The sequence below is a fragment of the Acinonyx jubatus genome, chromosome C1 (assembly GCF_027475565.1).
Source record: "Acinonyx jubatus isolate Ajub_Pintada_27869175 chromosome C1, VMU_Ajub_asm_v1.0, whole genome shotgun sequence".
NCBI classification, from domain to species: Eukaryota; Metazoa; Chordata; class Mammalia; order Carnivora; family Felidae; genus Acinonyx; species Acinonyx jubatus.
In genome coordinates this window covers 42,409,240-42,432,960 of record NC_069381.1, presented here as the reverse complement: position 1 = coordinate 42,432,960, position 23,721 = coordinate 42,409,240, and the positions used below count along the sequence as shown (strand labels likewise).

The 23,721-nt window shown below is 43.2% G+C and overlaps 2 protein-coding genes across 4 annotated transcripts; both read left to right on the top strand.

Annotated features, from left to right (window-relative positions):
• The first annotated feature begins 17 nt into the window (after positions 1 to 17).
• MAGOH (mago homolog, exon junction complex subunit) lies at positions 18 to 8,942 on the top strand. Its single transcript, XM_015072378.3, has 5 exons — positions 18 to 203; positions 2,333 to 2,391; positions 2,774 to 2,884; positions 7,510 to 7,592; positions 8,703 to 8,942. The coding sequence occupies exons 1-5, from the start codon at positions 116 to 118 to the stop codon at positions 8,800 to 8,802; spliced, it is 441 nt and encodes a 146-aa protein (XP_014927864.1). The 5' UTR covers positions 18 to 115; the 3' UTR covers positions 8,803 to 8,942.
• A 2,127-nt stretch (positions 8,943 to 11,069) lies between these two features.
• CZIB (CXXC motif containing zinc binding protein) lies at positions 11,070 to 17,075 on the top strand. Of its 3 annotated transcripts, none has more exons than XM_027059146.2 (8): positions 11,070 to 11,225; positions 11,414 to 11,497; positions 12,618 to 12,674; positions 13,042 to 13,123; positions 13,262 to 13,362; positions 15,138 to 15,215; positions 15,891 to 15,956; positions 16,815 to 17,075. In XM_027059146.2, the coding sequence occupies exons 1-8, from the start codon at positions 11,220 to 11,222 to the stop codon at positions 16,890 to 16,892; spliced, it is 552 nt and encodes a 183-aa protein (XP_026914947.1). In that variant the 5' UTR covers positions 11,070 to 11,219; the 3' UTR covers positions 16,893 to 17,075. The 3 variants fall into 3 exon arrangements, with proteins under 3 accessions (XP_026914947.1, XP_026914948.1, XP_026914949.1); XM_027059147.2 differs by having other exon boundaries at positions 11,072 to 11,225; positions 13,331 to 13,362; XM_027059148.2 differs by having other exon boundaries at positions 11,168 to 11,225; positions 12,565 to 12,674.
• The last annotated feature ends 6,646 nt before the right edge of the window (positions 17,076 to 23,721 follow it).

The following is a 23,721-nucleotide window of genomic DNA, read 5'->3' as shown; positions in this document are numbered from 1 at the left end:
AAGGCGGATCGCGTTGCCTTTACGTCACTTCCGCGCGCCCTGGTAAACGTCAGTGTTGGGCGCAAACAGTGGCGGTGAGGTTTGCGGGTAAAGTTTGGTTGCTTCCTCGTGAGCCATGGAGAGTGACTTTTATCTGCGTTACTACGTGGGTCACAAGGGCAAGTTCGGCCACGAGTTCCTGGAGTTTGAGTTCCGACCAGACGGTAAGAGCGGCCTCTGGCCCCCGGGAGCGAGGACTGGGCCTGGGGTCGGGCGAATGGGGAGGCCGGGGTTCCGGAACGTGCGAGGAGCTAGAAGAGGAAGGGACTGTTGCCTGCGGCTCGGATCTGAAAGGCTCACTCCTGTGTCCGCTCCGCTGGTTCTTTCCATATGCAGGGACTTCTGTTTGGTGACATTTTTGCCCAGAATGCTTCATTCAGCAAACATAGATTGAGTGCCTACTTTGCCAGGCTCTGTTTCACATTCTGGGAGATAGGAGTAAATGACAGACAAGCTTCCTCTCGTGGAACTTGTACTCTGGTGCTGGGAGAGATATCATAAAAGTGACTCCAGATAGTGACAGAGTGGTCAGAACATAAAATGATGGAATAATTGCTGGTGGGCTGCTTCTAAGCGGGATGGCCACTGGCGTGCTCTCTGAAAAGTTAATATTTAAACCGAACTCTGATTGACAGGAAGGAGCCAGCCTTGTGAAGCTCAGGAAGAATGAGCAGTTCTGGACAGAGGGAGTAACAAGTGTTAAGGCTGCAGGGCATGAATGAGCTAGGCATGTTTCAGGTGGCTAGTATGGCTGAAGAGTAGAGAGCTCTGGAAAGAAGAGCAGGAGACGGTGTCAGATAAGTAGCCCGGGGCACACCATGTAGGTCTTTATAGGCCATGTTAAAGAGTTTGGATTTTATTCTAAATGCAGCAGGAAGCATTTGGAAAGATTTAAGGAGAGAAGAGATGTGATCTTTTCCTGAAAAAGCATTCTAATTATGGGGAGGAGTGGAAACGGGTACTTATTAGGAGACAGTTACGTGTTCCAGACAAAAGGATGTTGGTTGGGACTAGGGTGCTAGTAAAAGTGGACAGAAGGATTTAGGATACTATTGGAGGCAGAACCAATAGGACGTGGCTGTTTGATAGGATTTGGGAGAAGGGCCACCGTGGTGAAGGAAAAGGAATCAAAAATGAAAGAAAACTCCCACTAAAGGGGGGCACAAAGATGAATCAGACAAACCCCAGTTGTAAACAAACAATGACAAGACAGTGTTTTGGGTGCTGTGGTAGAAACAGATCGGACTCTGGAACAGAAAGAAGGCACCTAACCTAGCCTGAGAGTCAGAGGAAACTTCCGGCATACAATGACTCGATGAAAGGGGGAGTGTTAGTCTTGAGTACTGTGTAGGAGTTGGTTAGGCAGATGAGTCAAGGCATTTGGACAGCATTAACATGATAGAGGCTGAAAACCAAAAAGAGCATGGGATGTTCCAAGCAGAAACCAAGCAGTGAGATTAACTCCAGCTATGTAAGAGAGGGCTGTTGCAGGAGTGAGCCTGAAAGGCAGGCAGGGGCTCAGTTTAGCAGTTTGCCATGTTGAAGAATTTGGATTTTATCAAGAAGGCAGTGAGAAACTATTGTCAGTACCAGAGTAGCCTATTTAGATTGGTCTGTTACTTCATCACTTTGTCTACTGTATGGAGAATGAACTGAACCAAAAGAGAGACAAAGCAGTGAGGCATCAATTAATTTGGCTCTTTTTATACGTGTGCCTTCTATTCTATAGGTAAAAACAAAACAAAACCTTCATACCCACCATATACCCCGATTAGTCTTTTGGATGCACATATACACAAAGGGCCTTATATGCCAAATATGCTCAATAATAAAATCACAACTTTTCCATCATGGGAGTAGATCAGAATGTTGCATGGTCACATCAATATACGTAAACAGCATTTTACAGTTTTCAGGCTGCTTTCAATTCATTTGAGCCTCAGGAGGCCCTGTGTGCAAGGAAATTACCAATTATTATCCCTGTTTTCAGCTGAGGACATTAACTTGCAGAGATAGGATTTGCTTGTGTTCTTTTACCACACTTGAGCCGCCTTTTGCAAGAATTATAATTCAGTGTCAGCAGTATTTTTGGCTTTGAGGCTATCTAATAGCCTAAAGTGAAGAACTGAAAAGACTGCTATTGTTGGAACCCCAAAAATATAAATAGTAAATCTGTTAGACACTGAAGGGAAAGGTGGTATACATTTTAAGCAACAGGTGATAGTCTGGGTGAGCTAACGATGCTTTATTCATATGTTTTTATTATACATTGAATGTTTTTTACTCCTCACAGGGAAATTGAGATATGCCAACAACAGCAATTACAAAAATGACGTCATGATCAGAAAAGAGGTAATGAGCCTTCTGAGAGCCTTTCATTCACTGCAGTTTAGCCTTTTGTCTTATTTTTGTTCTTTCTGGGAGTAGTATTGAAAAAGAATAGAGAAGCGTAAACATATCTATAGACACCTAAAGTTTTTCTCACATCTTCTTTTAGTTTATATTTTCTTTCACAGTGCTGAATCAATTACTGGTAATCATTTAAAGTCTTGCAAGTGTTGGTTTAAACTCTGAATCTGCTACTTATTAACATCATTGAACACATGTTAGATGCCAGGCATGGCACTTGGTATTTTACACACAATTTTGTTTAACTTATTGTAAGCCTAATGTTTCATCACTATCTGAGTCAGAACACTTGCAACTTAAATTCCATTTTTCAATTTGCTTTCAGGCTTATGTACATAAAAGTGTAATGGAGGAACTGAAGAGAATAATTGATGACAGTGAAATTACCAAAGAGGATGATGCTTTGTGGCCTCCTCCTGACCGAGTAGGCCGACAGGTGAGTGTTTTAGCAACTATCCTGTATTGCAGAAATCTTACAAATAAGGTGCTGTGCATATGACATTGAAGCTGTGGTGTGTGTGTGTGTGTGTGTGTGTGTGTGTGTGTGTGTGTGTTACAGAGCCCAACACAAAGCAGATTACCAGCACTTTGTCTAAGGAAGCAGTAATCCCACAGGGAGGATACAGAGATAGCAAGTGGTGTTTCTGACCACCTAGAGCCCAGCCCTGGATTTCTCCATGTAACTCTCCCCACAGCCCTTCTCAGAGTTTCCACTGCCCACCTCACTTACTGAGTAACGACTATGGACAAAGCAGTGTGAAGATACAAAGATAAATAGAACATGGCTATTTCAGCAAACTAAGTATGTGTGTTTAAATTCATGGCTTATACATTTATTCTGAAGACTGTTATGGTAATTAAAATAAAAGCCAGTGTCATATTTGACTGTGTTAATAGGAAAGCTATTTCTCTCTGCCTCAGCTGCTCCCTTCCTAACCCAGACGTCTAATTGATTTCCTTGTTTCTTGTCCTATATAGCCCATTTTTCCATCCTGAAGCTAGACTAATCTTTAAAATATAAATGTATGTATTCCACTAATTTTAAATTCTCCACTGCCTTCATTCCATTTAAAATCAAATCCACGGGGGGCACCCGGGTGGCTCAGTCGGTTGAGCGTCCGACTTCGGCTCAGGTCATGGTCTCACGGTTTGTGAGTTCAAGCCCTGCGTGGGCTCTGTGCTGGCAGCTCAGGGCCTGGAGCCTGCTTAAGATTCTGTGTCTCCCTCTCTCTGCCCCTCCCTTGCTCATGCTCTGTCTCTCTTTCTCTCCCCAAAATAAATAAATATTTAAAAAAAAAATTTTTTTTTTTTAAATAAATAAAATCCAGGGGCACCTGGGTGGTTCAGTTGGTTGAGCTCCGACTTCGGCTCAGGTGGTGATCTCACAGTTGGTGAGTTTGAACCCTGCATCAGGCTCACTGCTGTTAGCGCAGAACCCAATTCAGATCCTCTGTCCCCCTCTCCCTACCCCCTGCTTACGCTCTCTCTCAAAAATGAATAAACATTTATTAAGTAAATAAATAATAAAATCCAAACTCCTGCCTTATCTTCGACCATTCACACAATCTCTTACTGTGTTCAGACCTTACTGACCTAATTTCTGTTCCTCAAGACACAACTAGGTTGTTCTTAATTTAGGACATTTGCATTTGCTACATGCTATCTGGAATGTTCTATCCAAGACTGTCTTTATTATTGCAGGCTTCAAACATCACTTCCTCAGTGATGTCTTGCCTATCCATCCAATCTAAAATGTCCCTCCCCATTTTTTTAAAATAAGATCTGTTTATTTTCCTCCTAGCATTTATTACTGTCTGAAATTGTCTTGTTTGCTGTCACGTATCCCTTTTCCTCCCCCACTACAACAGACACGCATATACCCACACAAGCTCCTTGAGTACAAGGATTTTGCCTATTTTTTTTTCACTGCTGTATCTCTGGTGACTAAAGTAGTGCTAGTGTGTAGTAAAAGCTCAGTAATAATTACATTTATTAAATTAATATAAAAACCCAGATAAGTTCATTCGTAGATCACCTCAAAATGATGGGCAGCTCTTGAGGAAGAGTGAAAAAAAATCCTCAGTACTTTCTAACGTTAATTTCTAAAGTTGATTTTTAATTTGTGTCCATAGGATCTCAGTAGAATCATATGTACATATTTTGCTTTACCATTTATAACATTTTCAGCTCTATTAACTCATTGAACAATCACAGTAGTCCTATGAAGAGGACATGGCATACTCTTAGGCACTAGCAACAACCTGTCGGATAGGGTAATTATGATGAAATTCCATTTGTCATCCCAGCAAAAGCTATAAAGAACTTGGGAGTAAAAAAATTTTGTTAAAAATTTCTTTTTTTAAACCTGCTGGCTCAGTCAGTTAAGCACCTAACTCTTGATGTCAGCTTAGGTCATGATCTCACAGTTTGTGGGATAGAGCCCACGTCTGGCTTCACGATGACAGCAAAGAGCCTGCTTGGGGTTCTCTCTGTCCCCCTCTGTCTCTGCCCCGCCCTCCTGCTCGCATGCTCTCATGCTTTCTCTAAAAAAGAACTTGGGGGGCATCTGGGTGGCTCAGTCGGTTAAGCGTCTGACTTTGGCTCATGTCATGATCTCAACGTTCATGGGTTCGAACCCCACGTTGGGCACTGTGCTGACAGCTCGGAGCCTGGAGCCTGCTTTGGATTCTGTGTCTCCCTCTCTCTCTGCCCCTCCCCCACTCACGCTCTCTCTTTCTCTCACAAATAAACATTAAAAAAGAACTTAGTAAATTTAACAAGATGTATAAAACTTACGGGAAAGGGCTTTATGAAGGACAAAAATATGTATCATTTTTATGGACAGAAAGATTCGATATTGTATCAATTTAATTAAAATTTATAAATTCAAAAAATCATAATAATTTATAAGTTCATTGCAATTCAAATCAAAATCACAACAGGATTTTTCCTAAGACCTAAGAGAGCATTAAATTCATGGAAGATCAGGGGTGCCTGGCTCAGTTGGTTGAGCGTCTGACTTCGGCTCAGGTCATGATGTCATGGCTCATGGGTTCGAGCCCCCCATCAGGCTCTGCGCTGACAGCTTGGAGCCTGTTTCCAATTCTGTGTCTCCCTCTCTGCCTCTCCCCCTCTCACACTGTTTTTCTCTCTCAAAAATAAACATTAAAAAAAAAATTCATGGAAGATCAAAGGGACAAGAGTAACCAAGATAATTTTAAAGATTTCTTGAAAAGGTATAGTCATTTGTACTGTGGTATTGCCTCAGAATTGGCCAGTAAACCATTGGAACGGATAGAGCCCAGAAACAAACCCATGAAGATTATGGGAACTCAGAACAGTGAACAACAGAGGTGAGCTTTCAAATTAATAGAAGTAGGATGGATTGTTTAACAGTTATACTGGTACAATTTGCAGTATGTTTACAGAATATTTTTAAGTTAGACCATTTATAGAAACAAAGTAAGATTGTAAAACATAAAAGAAAACTTAATCTTCTTATTTCTGAGTAGAGAAGGAATATTTTAAATTCTTCAAGGGAAAAGATTGATAAATTTGACTTCTTTAGTTAAAACTTCTGTTTTAAGACATCATGATAAAGTTGAAAGGCTACAGACTGAAGGAGGATGTTTGCAAAACATCTGGTAAAGGGTTTTTATATCCAGGATATATCAAGAACTACAAATTAATAATAAAAAGATAAGAATGTGAGTTATGAGTAGACAATTTACAGAACTGGAAAAACAAGTGGCCAATAAATACATGAAAATATCTATAGTTTCATTTTGAGAAATGAAAATTGGGAAAACAATGAGATGCCATTTCAGACTCATTGGAATGGCAAAAGGAGGGGGGCATCAAGTTTTAAAAAGGATATGAGAAAGGGGCGCCTAGGTGGCTGAATTGGTTAAGCGTCTGACTCTTGATTTTGGCTCAGGTCATAATCTCACAGTTCCTGAGTTTAAGCCCTACATTGGGCTCTGCACTGACAGTGCCAGGCCTGCTTGGGATTCTTTCTGTCTCTGTCTCTGTCTCTCCCTCTCTGCATGTGATCTCTCTTCAAAATAAATAAAGTAATTAAAAAAAGGATATGAGAAAGAAAAAGATCTTACATGGTAGTGGGAATAACATCAGTACAGGCATTTTAGGAAATAATTTGATAGTATCTGGCAAAACTGAAAAACCTTATACCTTGCTTCTAGGAATTTTCCTAGAGACATTTTCACATACAAGGAGATGCATGGAAGAATATTCTTGCCACATTGGTTATAGTAAAATAAATTGGGAACTTAAGTCTGCTTCAATAGGGCTATGATTGGAATATTCTAAAGCATTTAAAACTAATGAACTAGGTCACATACAAAAAACAGTGTTGATGAAAAAAGCAAAAAGATGCATATAGTATGATCATTTACATAAAAATGTAAAAACATACCACCAAATCAAAAAACATGAGTGGAAAGAATACGCCTCAACTTCTGGGATGCAGGAAGGAGAATGGAATGGGGAGGTGGACCTAAACTTTGTAGGTGTAATGTTTTATTTCTTTAAAAAAAAAAAATCTGACACAAGTTTGACATACTATTAACATTTTCACATCTGGGTGTTAAGAACATCAGTCTCATAGTTTTCTATATTTTCTGTTCGAAGTCTTTTCATAATTGAAAACTATAAATCAAAAGAAATAGAAAAAATTTAAGAAAAAAGAAGTAGGACTCACTAGATTATAAATTCCACAAGGGCAGAGACCTTTGTTTGGTTTTGCTGATCTGTCCCAAGCACCAAGAACAATAGCTAGCACACAGTGAGCATTCCCCCATAGATAGTTTTTAAAGATTTACAGTGCTCACTATTTAGAAATTGGGACCCAAGAGCATACAAGGATGAAACCAGTATTTAATTTGTTTCTAGTACCCAGCACAGTTTAGTGATCGGAGTGAACTGGTCTTGTTTACGTGGCCATCTGTCATCGAGTTTGTATGACTTGACAGATGATGCATCTTCTGCGGGGTTGATGAAAAATCCAACTTGGCTTGACCTAGTTTTTTTTAATGTTTCTAGGAGCTTGAAATTGTCATTGGAGATGAACACATTTCTTTCACAACATCAAAAATTGGTTCTCTTATCGATGTCAATCAATCCAAGTAAGTGTGCATGATCCTTATATCCAGATGTGTCTGTTTTAAAGCAGATTGATAAGAAGCCTTAACTAAATTGGGACCATCATGGTAAGATCTTGTACAAATGCAATACAGAAGGGGTCAGCTTTGTTCTCATAGAGACTCCAAATTATTTTCACGGGCTTGCTCCTGTTGCTTTTGATGTTTTATTCAGTCATTGGTACATACAGCTTCTCAGTGACACGAATGGAGTAATGTCATAGGAGCAGCCAAAGTAGGTAGGAATCTGGCCAGAACAGAAAATGAAATATACCAAAAAGGAGCTTGAGATAAACTGTACAGTCAGTGGATCGATCCGAACACCTTCCTCAGTGTTGGCCATTCAGACTAGGACATCTTACAGTCTATGGTGAAACTTGGAACTGTTTAGAATACAAATTTAAAAATCATGTTGTCAGTAGGGCAAATTATAGAGTTAAGACATGAGTTTGTATGCTACAAAGAGCCCTTAGAATTTGGCAACCTCTGTGGCTCCTGTGTTTTGAGGATTTAGAATTATATATGCCTCACTTTTAGTACATGTCACGCATAACTGTCTTCCCTTGGACAGTCCTCTTGTTCTTAGCTAGTTGTTTCATAGTAATCTTCAGCCTTTTGGTCCTGCTTAGTACTACTACTTTTTTAAAAAGTTTTCCTAATTCTGAAAGTAATACATGCTCACTGTAGAAAATACAGAAAAATAAGGGGGAAATCCACCCATAAACTTACCAATTAAACAACCATTATATCTCGAAGTATTTCTTGTCTATTTTCTGTGCATTAAAAACTATATTTTAAAAAGTACAAAAAATATACTTGAGATCAACAATCTATTTTAATCATGATTTTTTTCATTTAATATAAATATTTCCCTATGAAAAAGTTAACATTTTAAATGACCTCATAATAGTCTATTTTAATATATAACACATAGCCTTTTCCTTCAATAACACTTGGTTATTTTTAAAGTTTTAATTTTGTATATATCTTTATGAAGAATATCTTGGTACATAAATAATATGGGTTTTTTAATGCATGGGGTGTTTTGGCCAGTTTTTTCAGCTTTTTAAACATATTTTTCCTCTTGCATTATAGGGATCCAGAAGGCCTACGAGTATTTTATTATCTTGTCCAGGACCTAAAGTGTTTGGTCTTCAGTCTTATTGGATTACACTTCAAGATTAAGCCAATCTAGATTGAATATTGGTGTGGACACATGGGGGGTTGGGAGTACCTGTTTTTAATTACCATTATCAGGAAATTTTTGTGTATATCAGGGCAATATTTTTTTTATAAACTATAAACGTCTTTAATAAATACATTAACAAAATGCAATTTTTTATTATTTCATAAAGACCTGAGCATGTGAACTTTTCTGTTATTTTTTTAAAATACTAACATCGTATGTGAAGTGTGGCCAAAAATCTAATCAACTCTAGATACAACTAACAATTTATAGGAATAAGAGAATAGAGAAAAAAGTTATCAAATACAATAGAAATCCAATCACCAATATCCAGAGGAAATTCCAGGGCAGAGGATCTGGTTTCTTCAATAAACAAATTGCAAACATAAAATAGAGATGGGGTGAGAACCAGATTTAAGGAGATTAAAGGTGATTTAAGAGACACATAATTTGGGGCACCTGGGTGGCTCAGTTGGTTAAGCATCCAACTTCAGCTCAGGTCATGATCTCGTGGCTTGTGAGTTCAAGCTCTGCGATGGGCTGTGTGCTGACAGCTCAGAGCCTGGAGCCTGTTGCAGATTCTGTCTCCCTCTCTCTCTGCCCCTCCCCCGCTCATGCTCTCTCAAAAATAAACACACATTAGAAAAAAAACCACATAATTAGTACACTATTTGACCCTATTTGGGTCATGATTCAAAAAACAAAATTGACATCGAGGAAATTTGAACACTGGATATTTTATATTAATGAAGTATTGCTAAATTTTTTAGGTGTGAAGTGGTATTTTTTCCTCCAGATTTATTGAGATATAATTGAGGTTGGGGTTTTTTAAATCATCTTTTATAGATACATCTGCAGGTATTTCAGTATGGAGGAAAACATTTTGGTTTAATACATTACAAGGGATAAAATGCCTGGTCTCAGAAAAGTTTTCCAATAATCCATTTTACAATCAGAAATACCGGGGCGCCCGGGGGGCTCAGTCGGTTAAGCGGCCTACTTCGGCTCAGGTCATGATCTCACGGTCCGTGAGTTAGAGCCCCGCGTCGGGCTCTGTGCTGACCGCTCAGAGCCTGGAGCCTGTTTCAGATTCTGTGTCTCCCTCTCTCTTTGACCCTCCCCCGTTCATGCTCTGTCTCTCTCTGTCTCAAAAATAAATAAACGTTAAAAAAAATTAAAAATAAATAAAATCAGAAATACAACACCCATTAACAACTGATACCTAACTGATATGGATACTGTGGGAATTTGTTCAGCAGGTGTATTTGTAGGAACATTTTCTTGATGTTAAATCGCACTGCTTCCTTAGCCAAGGAAGCTTCCTTGCTGGTTGAACAGATTGTGGGCGCTGAAAGGAGCTGGGCTTGACAAATCTCATTTGAGGGGAAGTGATTAGGATAAGCTCACGTCCCTTAAGACAGGCCAGCTTGGGACAGGTCCCAAGTCTTCTGACTCCTAGGCCAGTGTCTACCTCTGAACCCTCCTCCAACACACACAGTGCCTCCTTCAAAGATTACGGGCCAGCAACTTAGGTGCAGATCTGGGACCAGAGATATCAGGGCTCCTAACTCCAGTGTATATCCCCACTATAGAAGGGTTCCCCAGGGCAATGAATCAAGTTGGTGGTAAAGTAGCCAAGCACAGTCACTCCAAATTTTAAATGGCCATGAGAACCCCAAAGGCTCTAAGTCTCAAATGGGCTGTTCCTTGGGACACTCACAACTTTTGTATGGTCTCAGATGTGCCCTGAGTAAGAGGACAGTTAAGGCAAGGTTCAGTAAATGTACACGGAGCCCAGAGAAGAGCCCTTGAAAGGGAGTGGCCCCTCTTGGAGACTGCAGTGAGAGACGTGTACACGGGGCAACCTTCTGAAGGCAGGTCTCCGGGGAAAAGAGGAAAGAGCAGTTTAGAGATGAAAGGCTCCATCCCCCAAAATCTGCGAAGCTGGCTGTGGGCAGGGGAAACTGACGTGATCTAAAAAGCCTCAAAAGGCCAGCAGGAACCAAGTGGTTGTTGGGTGAGAGAAGACCAGACTAGTTAGGAGCCGGGAAACAACTGAGGAGCAGGAAAAAGCCCTGGCCGAAATTTCGGGTAGGGACTATCTTGTTTGCTACGGTATCCCTCAAACTAGCATAGTGCTGGCACGAGATTGGCGTTCAGCAAATTGCTGACTGCTGGAGGAAGGATTCGGCGGGTCTGAGTTCAGGTTAATTGCGGACTCACGACACCTACACAGGTCCACCTAATCGAAGAAAAAGCCCGGCATGCCCCGGAAGCCGCGGCGCGTGAAGACCCCGCCCTCCGCTCCGCCCCACGCACGCCGGAGGTCTGCACCCGGGTGCGCTGGCGGCGCCCACCGTTTACGACGGGCCGGAAAGTAGCGGCCGCAGCCAGTGCCGGGCCTGGTCGGGCCGAGCCGGGCCGGTATGGGGGTAAGGCGAGGGCAGACTGCCGCCGGGACAGGGACGGGAAGGTGGCGGGAGCTTGTGCCAGGAGGGAATGAGAGAAGTGGGCCCGCGCTGAGAAGGAGCGGGGAGGCTCGTACCGGGAGGGGAGGGACTGGGGCTAGATAGGGCGGCGCAGGCGCCGTTGTTGCAATTGCGGTGGCCCTCCCTCACAGAAAATTGCGCTGCAGCTCAAAGCCACGCTGGAGAATGTCACCAACCTCCGGCCCTTGGGCGAGGACTTCCGGTGGTACCTGAAGGTACAGCTTGATGGGAGGGGCCTTGGCGGGAGAAGGGAGGAGCATCGTGGAGGGTGTAGGCGCGGTGAGGTTCCGGGCCCCGGAGCGACTCCGGAAGGGGGCGGGGCGCCACAGGCCCATCCGCAGGATAGTTTTCCAGTCCCGAAGTGCCGGTCCAACGGGAGCTCTGTGTCCAGCAAGATCAGAAATATGTAGCCATTAAATGTTCTTTTCCTGGATAGAATTTTGTTCGCTTTTTAAAACGTATTGGTTAATTCTTAATTGGTAGTCTTTTGGAGTTCCTTTTGTAATTTTCTCTCCGTGAAATATTTCATGTTGTGTAAACACCGAAAGACTACCTGAAGAGGGCTTGGGATTATTTAGTAAGGAGGAGAATTTCGCTGTTTTATTCGTTGATTAGGCTTTATCGTGAAAGCGTTTTAATTTTGTGCGTGGCTTCCCCCTTCCTTCTCTACCCTATACTGGTGAATCTGGTACTCTGGTGACTGGGTCTACAGAGGCCCCCCTCTTACCTGAGCAGTTTGAGGTCCTTCACTCTTCCAGATCTCAGAACTTCTGCTTTATTTCCCTCGTTGTCTAAATCCCAGCATCCTTCAGAACCTGGCAAAAGCTCTGTCTCTTTCAGGAAGCTTTGTTGGCACCTTTATTACCAAATACTTTGAAGCCCGAGTACCAGAGCTTATTTGAGGAATTGATGCCCTCTGCTTCAAAAAGCACACAGTCTAGTTAAGGAGACAGAGAAATAGAGTAACGACAGAGTGATGAGTACTTTTACTAGGAACCTACAAGGCCTGTGAGAACACAGGGAAAGCTCCAGACCTAACGAGGGGATGGGGGTGAGGGCTGTTGAAGCCATTTCTGTACTATATATTAGCCTTGAATTTCCAGCTAGACTGGGTGCTTCTAGGAGGGGTGCATGCCAGCACGAAAAACACTTGACCTGTTCTTTGCCCGGAGAGAAATTCAGTTACATCCTTGGTGGGGCCGGTTGTAAGGATGAGGTGAGACTGTGGACAAGAGGGTAGGTTGAACATGTCCACCTCTCACTGTTCTTACCCTTCCTTTAGTGTCTGCCCAGCTGAACCAGCTATTTTACTGATCTTCTTTTTCCTCCCCCAAGATGAAATGTGGCAACTGTGGTGAGATTTCAGAGAAGTGGCAATATATTCGGCTGATGGTAACTACTCCCCCTACCACCATACCCAAACACAAACACACATATGCCTCTGGGCAGGGATTTAGGGAGAGAACCTGTGGCCCTAATCGCACAGGTCTTTGCACTCTACTTTCTGTAGTTTGGGAGGGCAGGCACTAGTGTGATCAACACTGGGAAGACCAGGCTTCTTTGGAATGTGAGGCAGAGCTCAAAACCGAAAAGAGTCTTTTTCTCAGTCTCAAAAAGCCTCCCCAGGATTCTTGTTGTAGCAGGTGGTTCTCCCTCTCTCGATCTTGGTCTCTTTAGCTAATAAGTGGTAGGACTGGGTCTCTTTGAGACCTTTACAACTAATTGATGTTTGACTAGAGGTTCTTTTTACCCTTGCCAGGACAGTGTGGCACTGAAGGGAGGTCGTGGCAGCGCCTCCATGGTCCAGAAGTGCAAGCTGTGTGCAAGGGAAAACTCCATCGGTAGGTCAGGTTGTGAATCCTGAGCTTCCCCAACCAGGCCCATATCTTCCTGGTACCAGACCAAAGGCAAGCTCATGTTACTGTGGGTGGACCCAGGCCTGAGGTGCCCAAGCGACTGCAGCAGACTCTTTTTCCCAGAGCCACATCTGGGCACCTGGACAGGGCCAGGGTATGGACTCGTCAACTTTGTCTTCTCTTATGTTTCAGAGATTTTGAGCAGCACCATCAAATCTTACAATGTAAGTTTCCTGCTGTGGTGGCAGGTATGGTGGGAGTAAATCTAAGCTGGAAGCTAAGAGGCCTGGGTTCTAGAGTTCTGTCTGTACCAGAGTGACTTGCCATGGGACATTCATTCATATACTTGTTCATTCATTCAGTCTGTCATGGTATTAGTCGTCTATTCACAATATACTGGCTGAGTGCTTGGTAGGAAAGAGATTCATGAACAGGCTATTACAGTGTTTTCTTTATAAGCACTGGGCTGTGGATCTCAGTGTACATCTGACACAACCTGGCCACTCAGTTTCCATCATTGAGAGTACTTTGTCTACTCTGGGGGACTAGTGAGCCTTCTCTGAAACCATGGGTGGGACAGTCCTTTGGTGCATCCCATCCTTGATATTGACGTTATAACTAGTTATGCATTACTGTGTTAACAAAGTAGTCTAAAGGGGAGGGAGGGAGTGTGTGCTTTGGGTCTCTGTTTAAAAGGTAGTTACTTGTATTCATCTATCCCTTATTTAGTATTTAAAAAAAATTTTTTTAATGTTTATTTTTGAGAGAGACCATGTGTGGGGGAGGGGTAGAGAGAGGGAGGAAGACACATAATCTGAAGCAGGCTCCAAGACTCCCAAGCTGTCAGCACAGAGCCCAAGGTGGGGCTCAAACTCATGAACCATGAGATCATGACCTGAGCCAAAGTCAGATGCTTGACAGGCTGAGCTACCCAGGTGCCCCTCCCTTGTTTAATATTTTTGAAACATGTCTGATTTTTGCCAAATTCTCAGCTTTTTCCTGAAGTTTAAGGGAGAAGTCATGAGGATTTGCTTCCAAGTAATTGATAATATAGTGGAAGAGACAGATTAACAAACAAAAACAAACCAGAGCCAACAGAGTGTCTCATCAGTGCTAGGCACATGGTTAATGTATAGATTTTAATAGTGAATGACACAATGTGATTGAATGTGTGGGTGTGGTGCCTGGTATCTCTGAGCCCGTGGGTGAGGTAGGCATGAGTTTCCTCACTAACCCACCCCTCTCAGGGTGCCACCTTCATGTGAAAATTCCATTTCAAAGGCTTTTTTTTTTTTTTTTATAGTTTATTTATTTTGAAAGAGAGAACATGAACAGGGGAGGGGCAGAGAGAGGGAGAAGGAGAGAGAATCCCAAGCAGGCTCTGCACTGTCAGTGCAGAGCCCAATGAGGGGCTTGAACTCACAAACTGAGATCATGACCTGAGCTGAAATCAAAAGTCAGACACTTAACTGTGTCACCCGGGCACCCCTCCAAGCCTCCTGTCTCACAGCATGGCAGATGGTTAGCAAAAGGCTGCAGTTAAGTGTACTGGGCCATTTGGAAGATCTGGAGACTTTATAGCTTAACATTCTTGTTCATATTTTTTGAGAATTTTATCATTTATTGAGCAGAGTCAGGGACTATAGCTGGGCACTTTACACATAGTTCAGATTCTCACAACAAACCTGCAGTGGTTTCTTCAGCCCAGTCTGACCATCTTAGATGGGAAGAGAGGCAGAAGGCAGAGCTCTGTCTGAGCTCATATCCAGGCAGGCTGACTCTAGAACCCACAGTGTTTCTTCTACAGCATCTGTGTACAAGAAGGTCTCATGGGGAGCAGGTGACCAGTGCAGACTTCTTCCGGAAGGGAATGGGTTGCTCCTGAGTCCCATTCTGGGCTCATGAGGGCAGTTGGGCCCACTTGGCAGGAAGAGCAGGGGCAGTGGGATCATCCTAAGGGCCCAGTTGGGCCTGCCCCCTCAACACACTTCCTTTCTAGGCTGAAGACAATGAGAAGTTCAAGACAATTGTAGAGTTTGAGTGTCGGGGCCTTGAACCAGTTGATTTCCAGCCTCAGGTGCGTGTATCTTCCCAGGGAACCTGTATCTTTGGGGAGGGCATATAGAAAGCGACAACAGAACTCTGCTTCATGCAGAGACCATGGACTAGGACTTCCTTCTCAGAATAATAATTGTTATTTATTAAGTGCCTACCATGTGATGGGCACGTTCTGGTCACTTTTACGTGTTACTTCGTTTAATCCTCACAGTGACCTTGTGAAGTTATTCACCCTATCTTTCAGACAAGGAAAGAATTTCAGATTTTGCAACTTGCCCAGGGTGACAGAGTTCATAAACACTGGTACTGTTATTTGAACCCAGGTCTGTCAGACTCCAGAGCCAGTGCTTATCCCACTTTAGTTGTGCAGCATTTTGACCTCACAACAAATCTGTGAGGCAGGGAGATGAGACAGTCTTGTCATCCCCATTTCATAAACAGTATGACTCAGGTCCAGATAGGGGAGTGATGTGCCTAGGATCTCAGAAAACTGGGTAATGGAAAGGTTTACCCCACACCTGCCTCTGGTCCAAGGCTCTAGTTTGGAGGAACTACTATACTCCTGGGGCAGCTGCCAGGCCCTGGAAGTGCAGTAGTTATTCTAGAGCAGGTGCCCCCACTGCATCTCTGTCCTCACATGCCAGACTGGTGCCTCCTTTCCCCAGACTAACTGCTGCCGTCCTGTCACCTACAGGCTGGGTTTGCTGCCGAGGGCGTGGAATCGGGGACGGTCTTCAGTGATATTAATCTTCAGGAGAAGGTACAGGACTTGGGGGGTCTTGCAGGGCGCTGGAGGGTACCTGGTGGGAATTACCCTTCTAGTGAACAAAGATCATCAATACAAAGCTGACTCCACGTTTTTTTTGCTGATGATTTTGGTGTTTAAAATGGCCCCAAGTGTCGTTCTAAAGTGCTGTCTAGTGTTCCACAAGCAAGAAGTCTGGGGTGAAAATGCATGGAGAAAATGCATGTTAGATCAGCTTTGTTTAGGCAAGAGTAATAGTGCTGTCAGCTAGGAGTTCAATATTAATGAATCAACTATACATATTAAATAAGGTGTTTTTTGTTTTTGTTTTTTTTTTAACAAAAACCTACCAAAACAAGGTTCTATATTGATTGAAGAAAATGTGATCAGATGCTTCTGAGAACCTAACCTTATATTTTCCCTGGGAATAGTGGTTCACTGTTTGCTAATTCAGTGTTTGTAGTGATTATGTAGATTGTAACTACCATGAATAACAAGAATCAAATGTATTACTGGCCACATTACTGTCTTACATAGGCCTTGTGGTCAGGCTTCAAAAGAACAGAAACTTCAGTTTGCATAGCACCTAATAACAACAGTAACTGAAATTTACTGAGCTCTTATATGCACCCAGTACTATGCTGAATACTTTTACATGTGTTACCTCATTTGATTCTTTCAAGATGGAGGTCTGCTACTGTCCCCCGCCCCCCCCCCCCTTTTTAATAGAACTGAGACTCAGAGAAGTTAAGTGACTTGCCCAAAACGGAGTCTGGCTCTGTTCTGGGTCATACATGTTTGAAGTCCCAGTTCGTGACCACTGTGCACACTGTCCCATCTCGTGAGGCTAATAATGGCCATTTTCCCCCACAGGACTGGACTGACTATGATGAAAAAGCTCAGGAATCTGTGGGAATCTACGAGGTCACCCACCAGTTTGTGAAGTGCTGAACCCTCTTCCTGCACACTTGCCTCAAAGAACTGAGAAGGGACAATGTGCCCCAAGCAGCAGAGCCCACTGAGGCTAATCCCCTCATCCCCTGTCTGCTGGAAGCTGTTTGAGCCCTCACAGCCTGCATGCTGGGCTCTGCCACAGCTTCCCAAGCATCACCAATAAAGCCGCTGTTTGTGCTACACTGGTGCATGAAGACAGAGTCAGGTAACAGCCACTCCCTCCACAAATGACAATTCATGTTGGGAGTCTCTGATTGTTTCCTGGCACATTCCCACAGTACAGAATCCATTCTGTACTTCTCAGGGCTCTCCAGCTCTTGGGGAGGGGGCAGGTCAACCCGGAGGACCTACGTCCTGAACCAAAACAGTGCACTGACCACCTTGCTCTCAGGTAAACCCAGGCATCTCTAGCTGGTGTCACTTCATGTTCCAGGGCTGGTAGGGACTTTGGAGTCAACAGTCCAGTCCTGGCATGAATCTGCTCTGTAAAATTCCTGCCAGACAGTCATCAGGTCTGTGCCCACTTGCTGTGATGGGGCAATCCTCTCCCATCAGGGGAGTCAGTATGAAAGTTCTTCTTTCTGCTAAGTCAGCCTCTGTGCTCCCTACAGCTCCTGCTGGTCCTGGGTTGTCACTGTGTGGTCATGCACCCCTGTGGAGGTCTTAAGATCCCCCTGCAGAGTAGAAAGAGGAGTTCAGTGCACAGTAAGGTCAAGAGGACATGCTCGTGCCTTCACACTGGTAAATCCACCATCTGGAAAACCTGCTGTGAGACCTTATTGCTCTAGTGTTCTGCTGGAACCAGGAATTCTTTGCAATAAAAATTACTGCAATTTCTGAGAGGCCCATAGGGGAAGAGCCTGCCCACTTCCAGACCGGTTGTGGTGGGCACTACCTCAGATTTCAGGCAAAGCTGGCTGTATCCAAGGGTGGTGAAGAGATTCCTACCTTGTCCATTCTCTAGTCTGGCACGTACATCATGTTTCCTCCAGGTTCTGTGTTCCTGGCCCCTGGACCTCTTTTTTTGTACCTGATAAAGCAGGGCTTCTTTGGCCCTCCCTCAGCAGGTCTATGAAGTGTGTCACCCACAGGGTCCAAGTCCACTGCCTGGCATGAAAGCAAATAAGTGGAAGAAGCCTGAGTAAGCAGCCTTTCTAGGTTTTGGCCTATGTAATTTCCAGTGTGTGTTTGCTCATAAAAACAAACACTAAAAGGATCTCAAGGTTTTTATATTTTAGATTATTTTCTCATTTCTCAGGGAGGTAGAAGAAACCAAATGATCACTAACAGATTAAAGGAAAAATAGATTATGCCAACAGATGCAGAAAAAATATTCAGTAAAATTTAACACCGATTCAACAGAAACAACAAACCATAGAAACTCTTAGCAGACCACAAGTAGAAAGGAACTACCCTCATCTCACAAAGGAGATCTACAGAAAACCTAGAGCAAAGGAAATGTGTGAAGTATTCCATGCAAGGTCATGGTAAGATGAGGATCCCCTTGATCACTGCTACTCTTCCTTGTGCTTGAGGTCCCACAGCAAAAAGAAAATAAGGGTAAGTCTCGAAAAGGAAGAAACAACTCATTTTCACAGGTTGGATTTTCTAAGTGGAAAATCACAAAAGCATGAACAGGTACTGGAATTATGATCAATATCCAAAAACCAAATGCATTTCAGTACGATGGCAATATGCAAAATCTAATTCAAGAAAAAAGTGCCATTTATAATAGTAACAACAAAAAATACCTCCAAAAGTAAGTAGGAACTAAATCTATCAAAAATGTTCATGACCTTATTGGACGAAATTACTAAACTTTGCTGAAAGGTGCTAAAGCCTAAATAGAGACCTATGCTATTGTTGATTGATAGGAAAACTTGAAATTATAAAGATCCTTCTCAACAAATGTATCTATAAAGTTCTTGTGGAAATCTCAACTTTTTTTTAAACAGAATGTAAATTCTGAAATCCATGATACGACACAGGTGGGAGACTCCCTCTACCAGCTACCACGATGTAATTACAAAGCAATGGCAGTTAAGCCACCATGATATTAGAGAAAATTATTAAACTTTGCTGAAAGGTGTTAAAGCCTAAATGGAGACCTATACTATTATTGATGGATAGGAAAACTTGAAATTATAAAGATCCTTCTCAACAAATGTATCTATAAAGTTCTTCTTGTAATCTCAACTTTTTTAACAGAATGTAAATTCTGAAATCCATGACATGACGCAGGTGGGATACTCCCTCTACCAGATACCATGATGTAGTTATAAAGCAATGGCAGTTAGCCTCCGTGATATAGTATTTGTATATTGTGATATACAAATAGACCAGTGGAACAGTAGACAGACCCCTGCATGTATGAAAACTGCATGGTTTAAGACAGGTGGTATTGCCAGTTTGGAAATTATTAACTTGCCAATAAGTGGTGCTGGGGCAATTGTTTACATCTGCCCATTAAATGAAACTGGGACGTTATTTCACTGGCATATAAGTCTATTCCAAGGTTAGTTCTCTTGGGTGCTTTGATACAGCATTATGCTGGGTAAAAGAAGAATCCTGGGCTCAGTGTCTTCCTTACTGTAAACCCTGGGGAAGTACATTTCCTCTCAGGACCCCATTTTCTCCATCTAAAAGAAAAGGGCACTTTGACCTCTGACATTCTGTTGCTCAATAAGATTAGTCAAAATGGTGGCAGCATGTCTGAGGCCTGCCCCTCATCACCACCAGGAAAGTTAGTTCCTGGCCTCACACTCCAGGACTGTGGTCTCCTGTCCAGGTAGTGGAAGTTAAAGCAGCCAGCTGTGGGGACAAGTGGAAGATGAGACCATTTGAGGCCTAAGTTCCCTACCATCTTAATTTGGACATTCTGCGAAGGTCCTCAGTATGCTCTTACATGATCCCTGAACAGCTGTTTAAAAGGTACCATCTTTATCCAGTAGCATTTTTTTAAACTAGGCATGTGTGTGTAAACACTTGGCTTTTTGTGAATAGCAATGAGATGAAGGTTGGGTAACATTAGGCTGCATCCTCGTGTACAACAGTCATTTCTGTTGTTTCCCAGAAAGGGCAAAGTCACCCACAATCTCTGCCTGGCTAGGCAGCCTGAGTGATCATCTCACAGTGCTGTCCCCATTCCTGTGTGAGCCAAGTTCCCTTGGACTGAGCCCTTTCCCTCATTAGCCATTAGAGCTCCAGAGAAGGCTGCATACCTGGCTGGCCTCCAGAAAGCTCAGGACCCACAACACTGGACATCTTCACTCTCCTGACACTTAACCATGCATCTGAATTTTCATTCGGCCATCTTCCCTGAGGGTTTCTGCTGCAGCAAGCTCTAGAGGGAGAAAGATGAATCAGACCCACGCTGTCTTGTTCGAGAGCCAAGTAACTAAGCCACTAATTAAAACAGTCACTGCCAAACATACATATGCATTGGATCACTGGGATTACTTGAAAAGGGTAAATTTCCTGGCCCCACGTCATTCCCACTGAATTAGAATCTCTGGGCTAAAACCTGAGATGAATCTGATGTTTCTAGACCACCAGAATCACTAGAAGAGATTTCACAGCAGGATGTGCTCTGGGCCGCTGCAGGGACTAAATGAGATAATGAAGGCAACATGTTCAGCGCAATGTCGGGGGCACCACACACAGGAAGAAATGGAGGCAGTTCCAATTTTGTTAGAAATGCAGACAGTCTAGGACCGACTGGGTGGCTCAGTCGGTTAAGTGTCTGGACTCTTGATTTCAGCTCAGGTCATGATCTCACAGTTTGTGAGACTAAGCCCCTTGTTGGGCTTTGTGCTGACAGCACAGAGCCTGCTTGGGGTTCTCTCTGCCCCTCCCCTGCTCTCACATGCACGCATGCTCTTTCAATAAGTAAATAAACGATAAAGAAATGCAGACAGTCTGGGCTGTTCTCTAATGACTAAGTACCCACATGGAGCTGCTCCCTAAACTGGGAAACAGCAGTAGAAAGCCAACCTTGCCCTAGTTCCCCAAGTACTGTACTGCTGCTACAGCTCCCTCTTCTGAGCCTATCGCTTCCTGCTTAGAAAGAATTGGTTTGGACTGGAAAGACACAATCTAACAAGACAAGACAAACACCAGCTGTTGCTTATAAAAGTCAATTACTTAGATTTATAGCAGACATGGGCTGAGTTACAGGTGAGAAAAGACCTGGCTTTGGGTTAATCATAATAAGCTCACCCTATGACAACTGCAAATTCACTGTGAATTAAAAGTGATCACAGGCTAGATCAAAAGGAATAATGGCAAGAAATAGGATGAGAGCAGGCCCTCTCTCAGCCCGATTGGTTAGTCCATGCTGTGGTGAACTGTCTCATTTGGTGCTCTGCTCTTTAATGCAATTACAAAACAAAACTCAGTAGGCCTGGAGATCATTCCTGTGAGGTATAGTGTGAGAACAGGAGAGGTTTCTCTAGGAGAAAACATTAGGAAGAGGGTTGGGGGGAAGGGGCAGAGGTGATCAGCCTCTACAGAGCTGAAGGACTGACATATGGAAAAGTGCAAAGACAAATTATACTCCATAGGGGCAAACTAGCACCAAGTGTAGAGTTTCAGGGGGATTTCGGTTCAATATAAAGGAGACTCTCCTAATGTCTATCCAGAATTGGAATGTGATACATTTTACTTCATGAGCTCCCAATCCCTGGAGGCTTTCAAGAAAAGACTATGAGGATTCAGGCCTCTAACTTAACACAAGACCAGATTTATCGCATCAGAATTTCTATTTTGATGCATCCAGGCAGGAATTACTGGGCTAGACAATACTAGGAATTTTACAACCTTAAGAATCACTACTACAGACAAATATATGGAGTTGAACTGTCAACTGTCAAGGCTAGTCGGTGAGAAAACCAAAAACTTGTTTCTCTTCTGAAATATCCTAATAACAAAGTTTTAACAATAACTGAAGAGGAAAATGAATTTGCAACCAATGTAATTCAATGAGCTAGCTCTCCTGAAAAACCTGGGCTCTCGCTGGGTTGTTGCCACTCTTCTGATTTGCTTGTAGTATGGAGAGGCTGCTTCAGTACCTTCGGCATACTGAACTGTAAGCACTGTTGTCCACTCTCTCTTGCCCAGCTCAGAACCTCTACCTACAGTGACCATCTTGCTGTTCCACGGACTACAAAGGCTCAGATGCCACGCACTGTGTTGAACATGGGGATGATGATACAGCCCTCAAGACGCTTGCTGGGACAGATGAACAGACAATCACGGCACGGGGCTTCAGGCGGATATTCTGTCAGTCAGTTCCCAAATATTTAACCAGTCCTGGGCCCCTCCAGTTGCCCACAGCCTCGCAATGGAGACAATTGCAGAAACTGTAAAGTGCTGTGGGAAAGGTTAAATTGTCAGGACGTTTTGGGCATACTCAGGAGCACTAATTCAGTCTCAGGATAGGGTGAGGGGAGGTTTCCTACAGGAAGTGAAATCTCGCTGAAATTTCAAAGACGAGCAGAAGATGGCCAAAAGGGCGGGGAGGGGGTTATGTTCCAAGCAGAGGCAATGGCAAATAGCATGGCATCCCTGAGGATGTGCAAGCTGTTAAGATAGGTGAGGCTGAAAATATCAGTTGGGTCAGCCCCCTCAGGGACTCAACTGTCACATTAAGGGATATGGACTTCTTTGCAAGGTAGTGAAAAACCATTTTAGAATTTTAAGCAGGGATATTTCAAGCAGGCTTGAAACAGGGAAAAAAATCACTGGCTACAGTGAGGAGGAAGAATGGACTGGAGTGAATGAGTGAAGTCTAGAGTCAGGAGGGCCAGTCAGGAGTGAGGAAATAGATTCCACCTCTTGAAAGGAGAAGCTGCAAGGTTACCCTGCAAAGGTGTGGGTGCTAGGAGAGAACAGACATCTCCAGCAATAACCCACTATGTGTCAGGCCCTTTACTGGCTAAAACAGAAGTCAAAGCTAGGAGCAGCAGGAGAATGGAGAAAGGGACGACCCGCCACACCCTAACCTCCCTCACTTTCTCCACCCGCCACTGTCTCGTGTCCCCCTCCTCAAATTCTAGCCATTCTTAGTCATCGTGTTACATGAGGATAACTGGAGAGGTGTCGCTAGATTCGGAAAGCATGTTTGATGTGGTCTAACTTAAAACATAAGCTAGTAGGAACGACAATGCGATAACCATTTCACACCCACCACAATGACCACATGCAAAATAGACGGATGATAAGTGGTGGTGAGGATGTGGAGACATTGGAACCTTCATACTCTGCTGGTGGAAATGTAAAATGTGTCCAGTGGAAGACACCCTAGCAGTTCCCTAAATGACCAAACAGAGCTATTACATGACTCAGCAATTCCACTCCTACATCTATACCCAAGAGAAATGAAAACATGTCCACACAAAAACTTACACACAAATGTTCACAGAATTATTCTTAACAGCCGAAAAGTAGAACAACCCAAATAGCCATCAACTGGTGAATGAATAAAATGTGGTATATCCATATGCTGAAATAGTATTCAGCAATACAAAGAAAATAAGCATTGATACATACTAGAACATGGGTAAACCGTGAAAACATTATGCTAAGTGAAAGAAGCCAATCACAAAAGGCCATACATACATCGTATAATTCCATTTATACGAAATGTTCAGAATACGAAAATTTAGAGAGACAAAGAGTATATTAGTGTTTGTCTAGGGTTTGTGGGTGGGGAGGGAGGAGTTGAGGGAAAAGGAGAGTGACTGATAACAGGTACAGCATTTATTGCGGGGATGAAAATATTCTAAAATTCATTGTAGTGATGGTTGTGCAACTGTGGATATGCTAA

Excerpts from the sequence above, each read along its gene's own strand:
- CZIB (XM_027059146.2), top strand. Across the intron at positions 11,498-12,617 it reads ACTTCCGGTGGTACCTGAAG|ATGAAATGTGGCAACTGTGG; the intron begins GTACAGCTTGAT and ends TCCTCCCCCAAG. Across the intron at positions 15,957-16,814 it reads ATATTAATCTTCAGGAGAAG|GACTGGACTGACTATGATGA; the intron begins GTACAGGACTTG and ends TTTCCCCCACAG.
- MAGOH (XM_015072378.3), top strand. The coding sequence starts at position 116 with ATGGAGAGTGACTTTTATCTGCGTTACTACGTGGGTCACAAGGGCAAG. Across the intron at positions 2,392-2,773 it reads ACGTCATGATCAGAAAAGAG|GCTTATGTACATAAAAGTGT; the intron begins GTAATGAGCCTT and ends ATTTGCTTTCAG. Across the intron at positions 2,885-7,509 it reads CTGACCGAGTAGGCCGACAG|GAGCTTGAAATTGTCATTGG; the intron begins GTGAGTGTTTTA and ends TAATGTTTCTAG.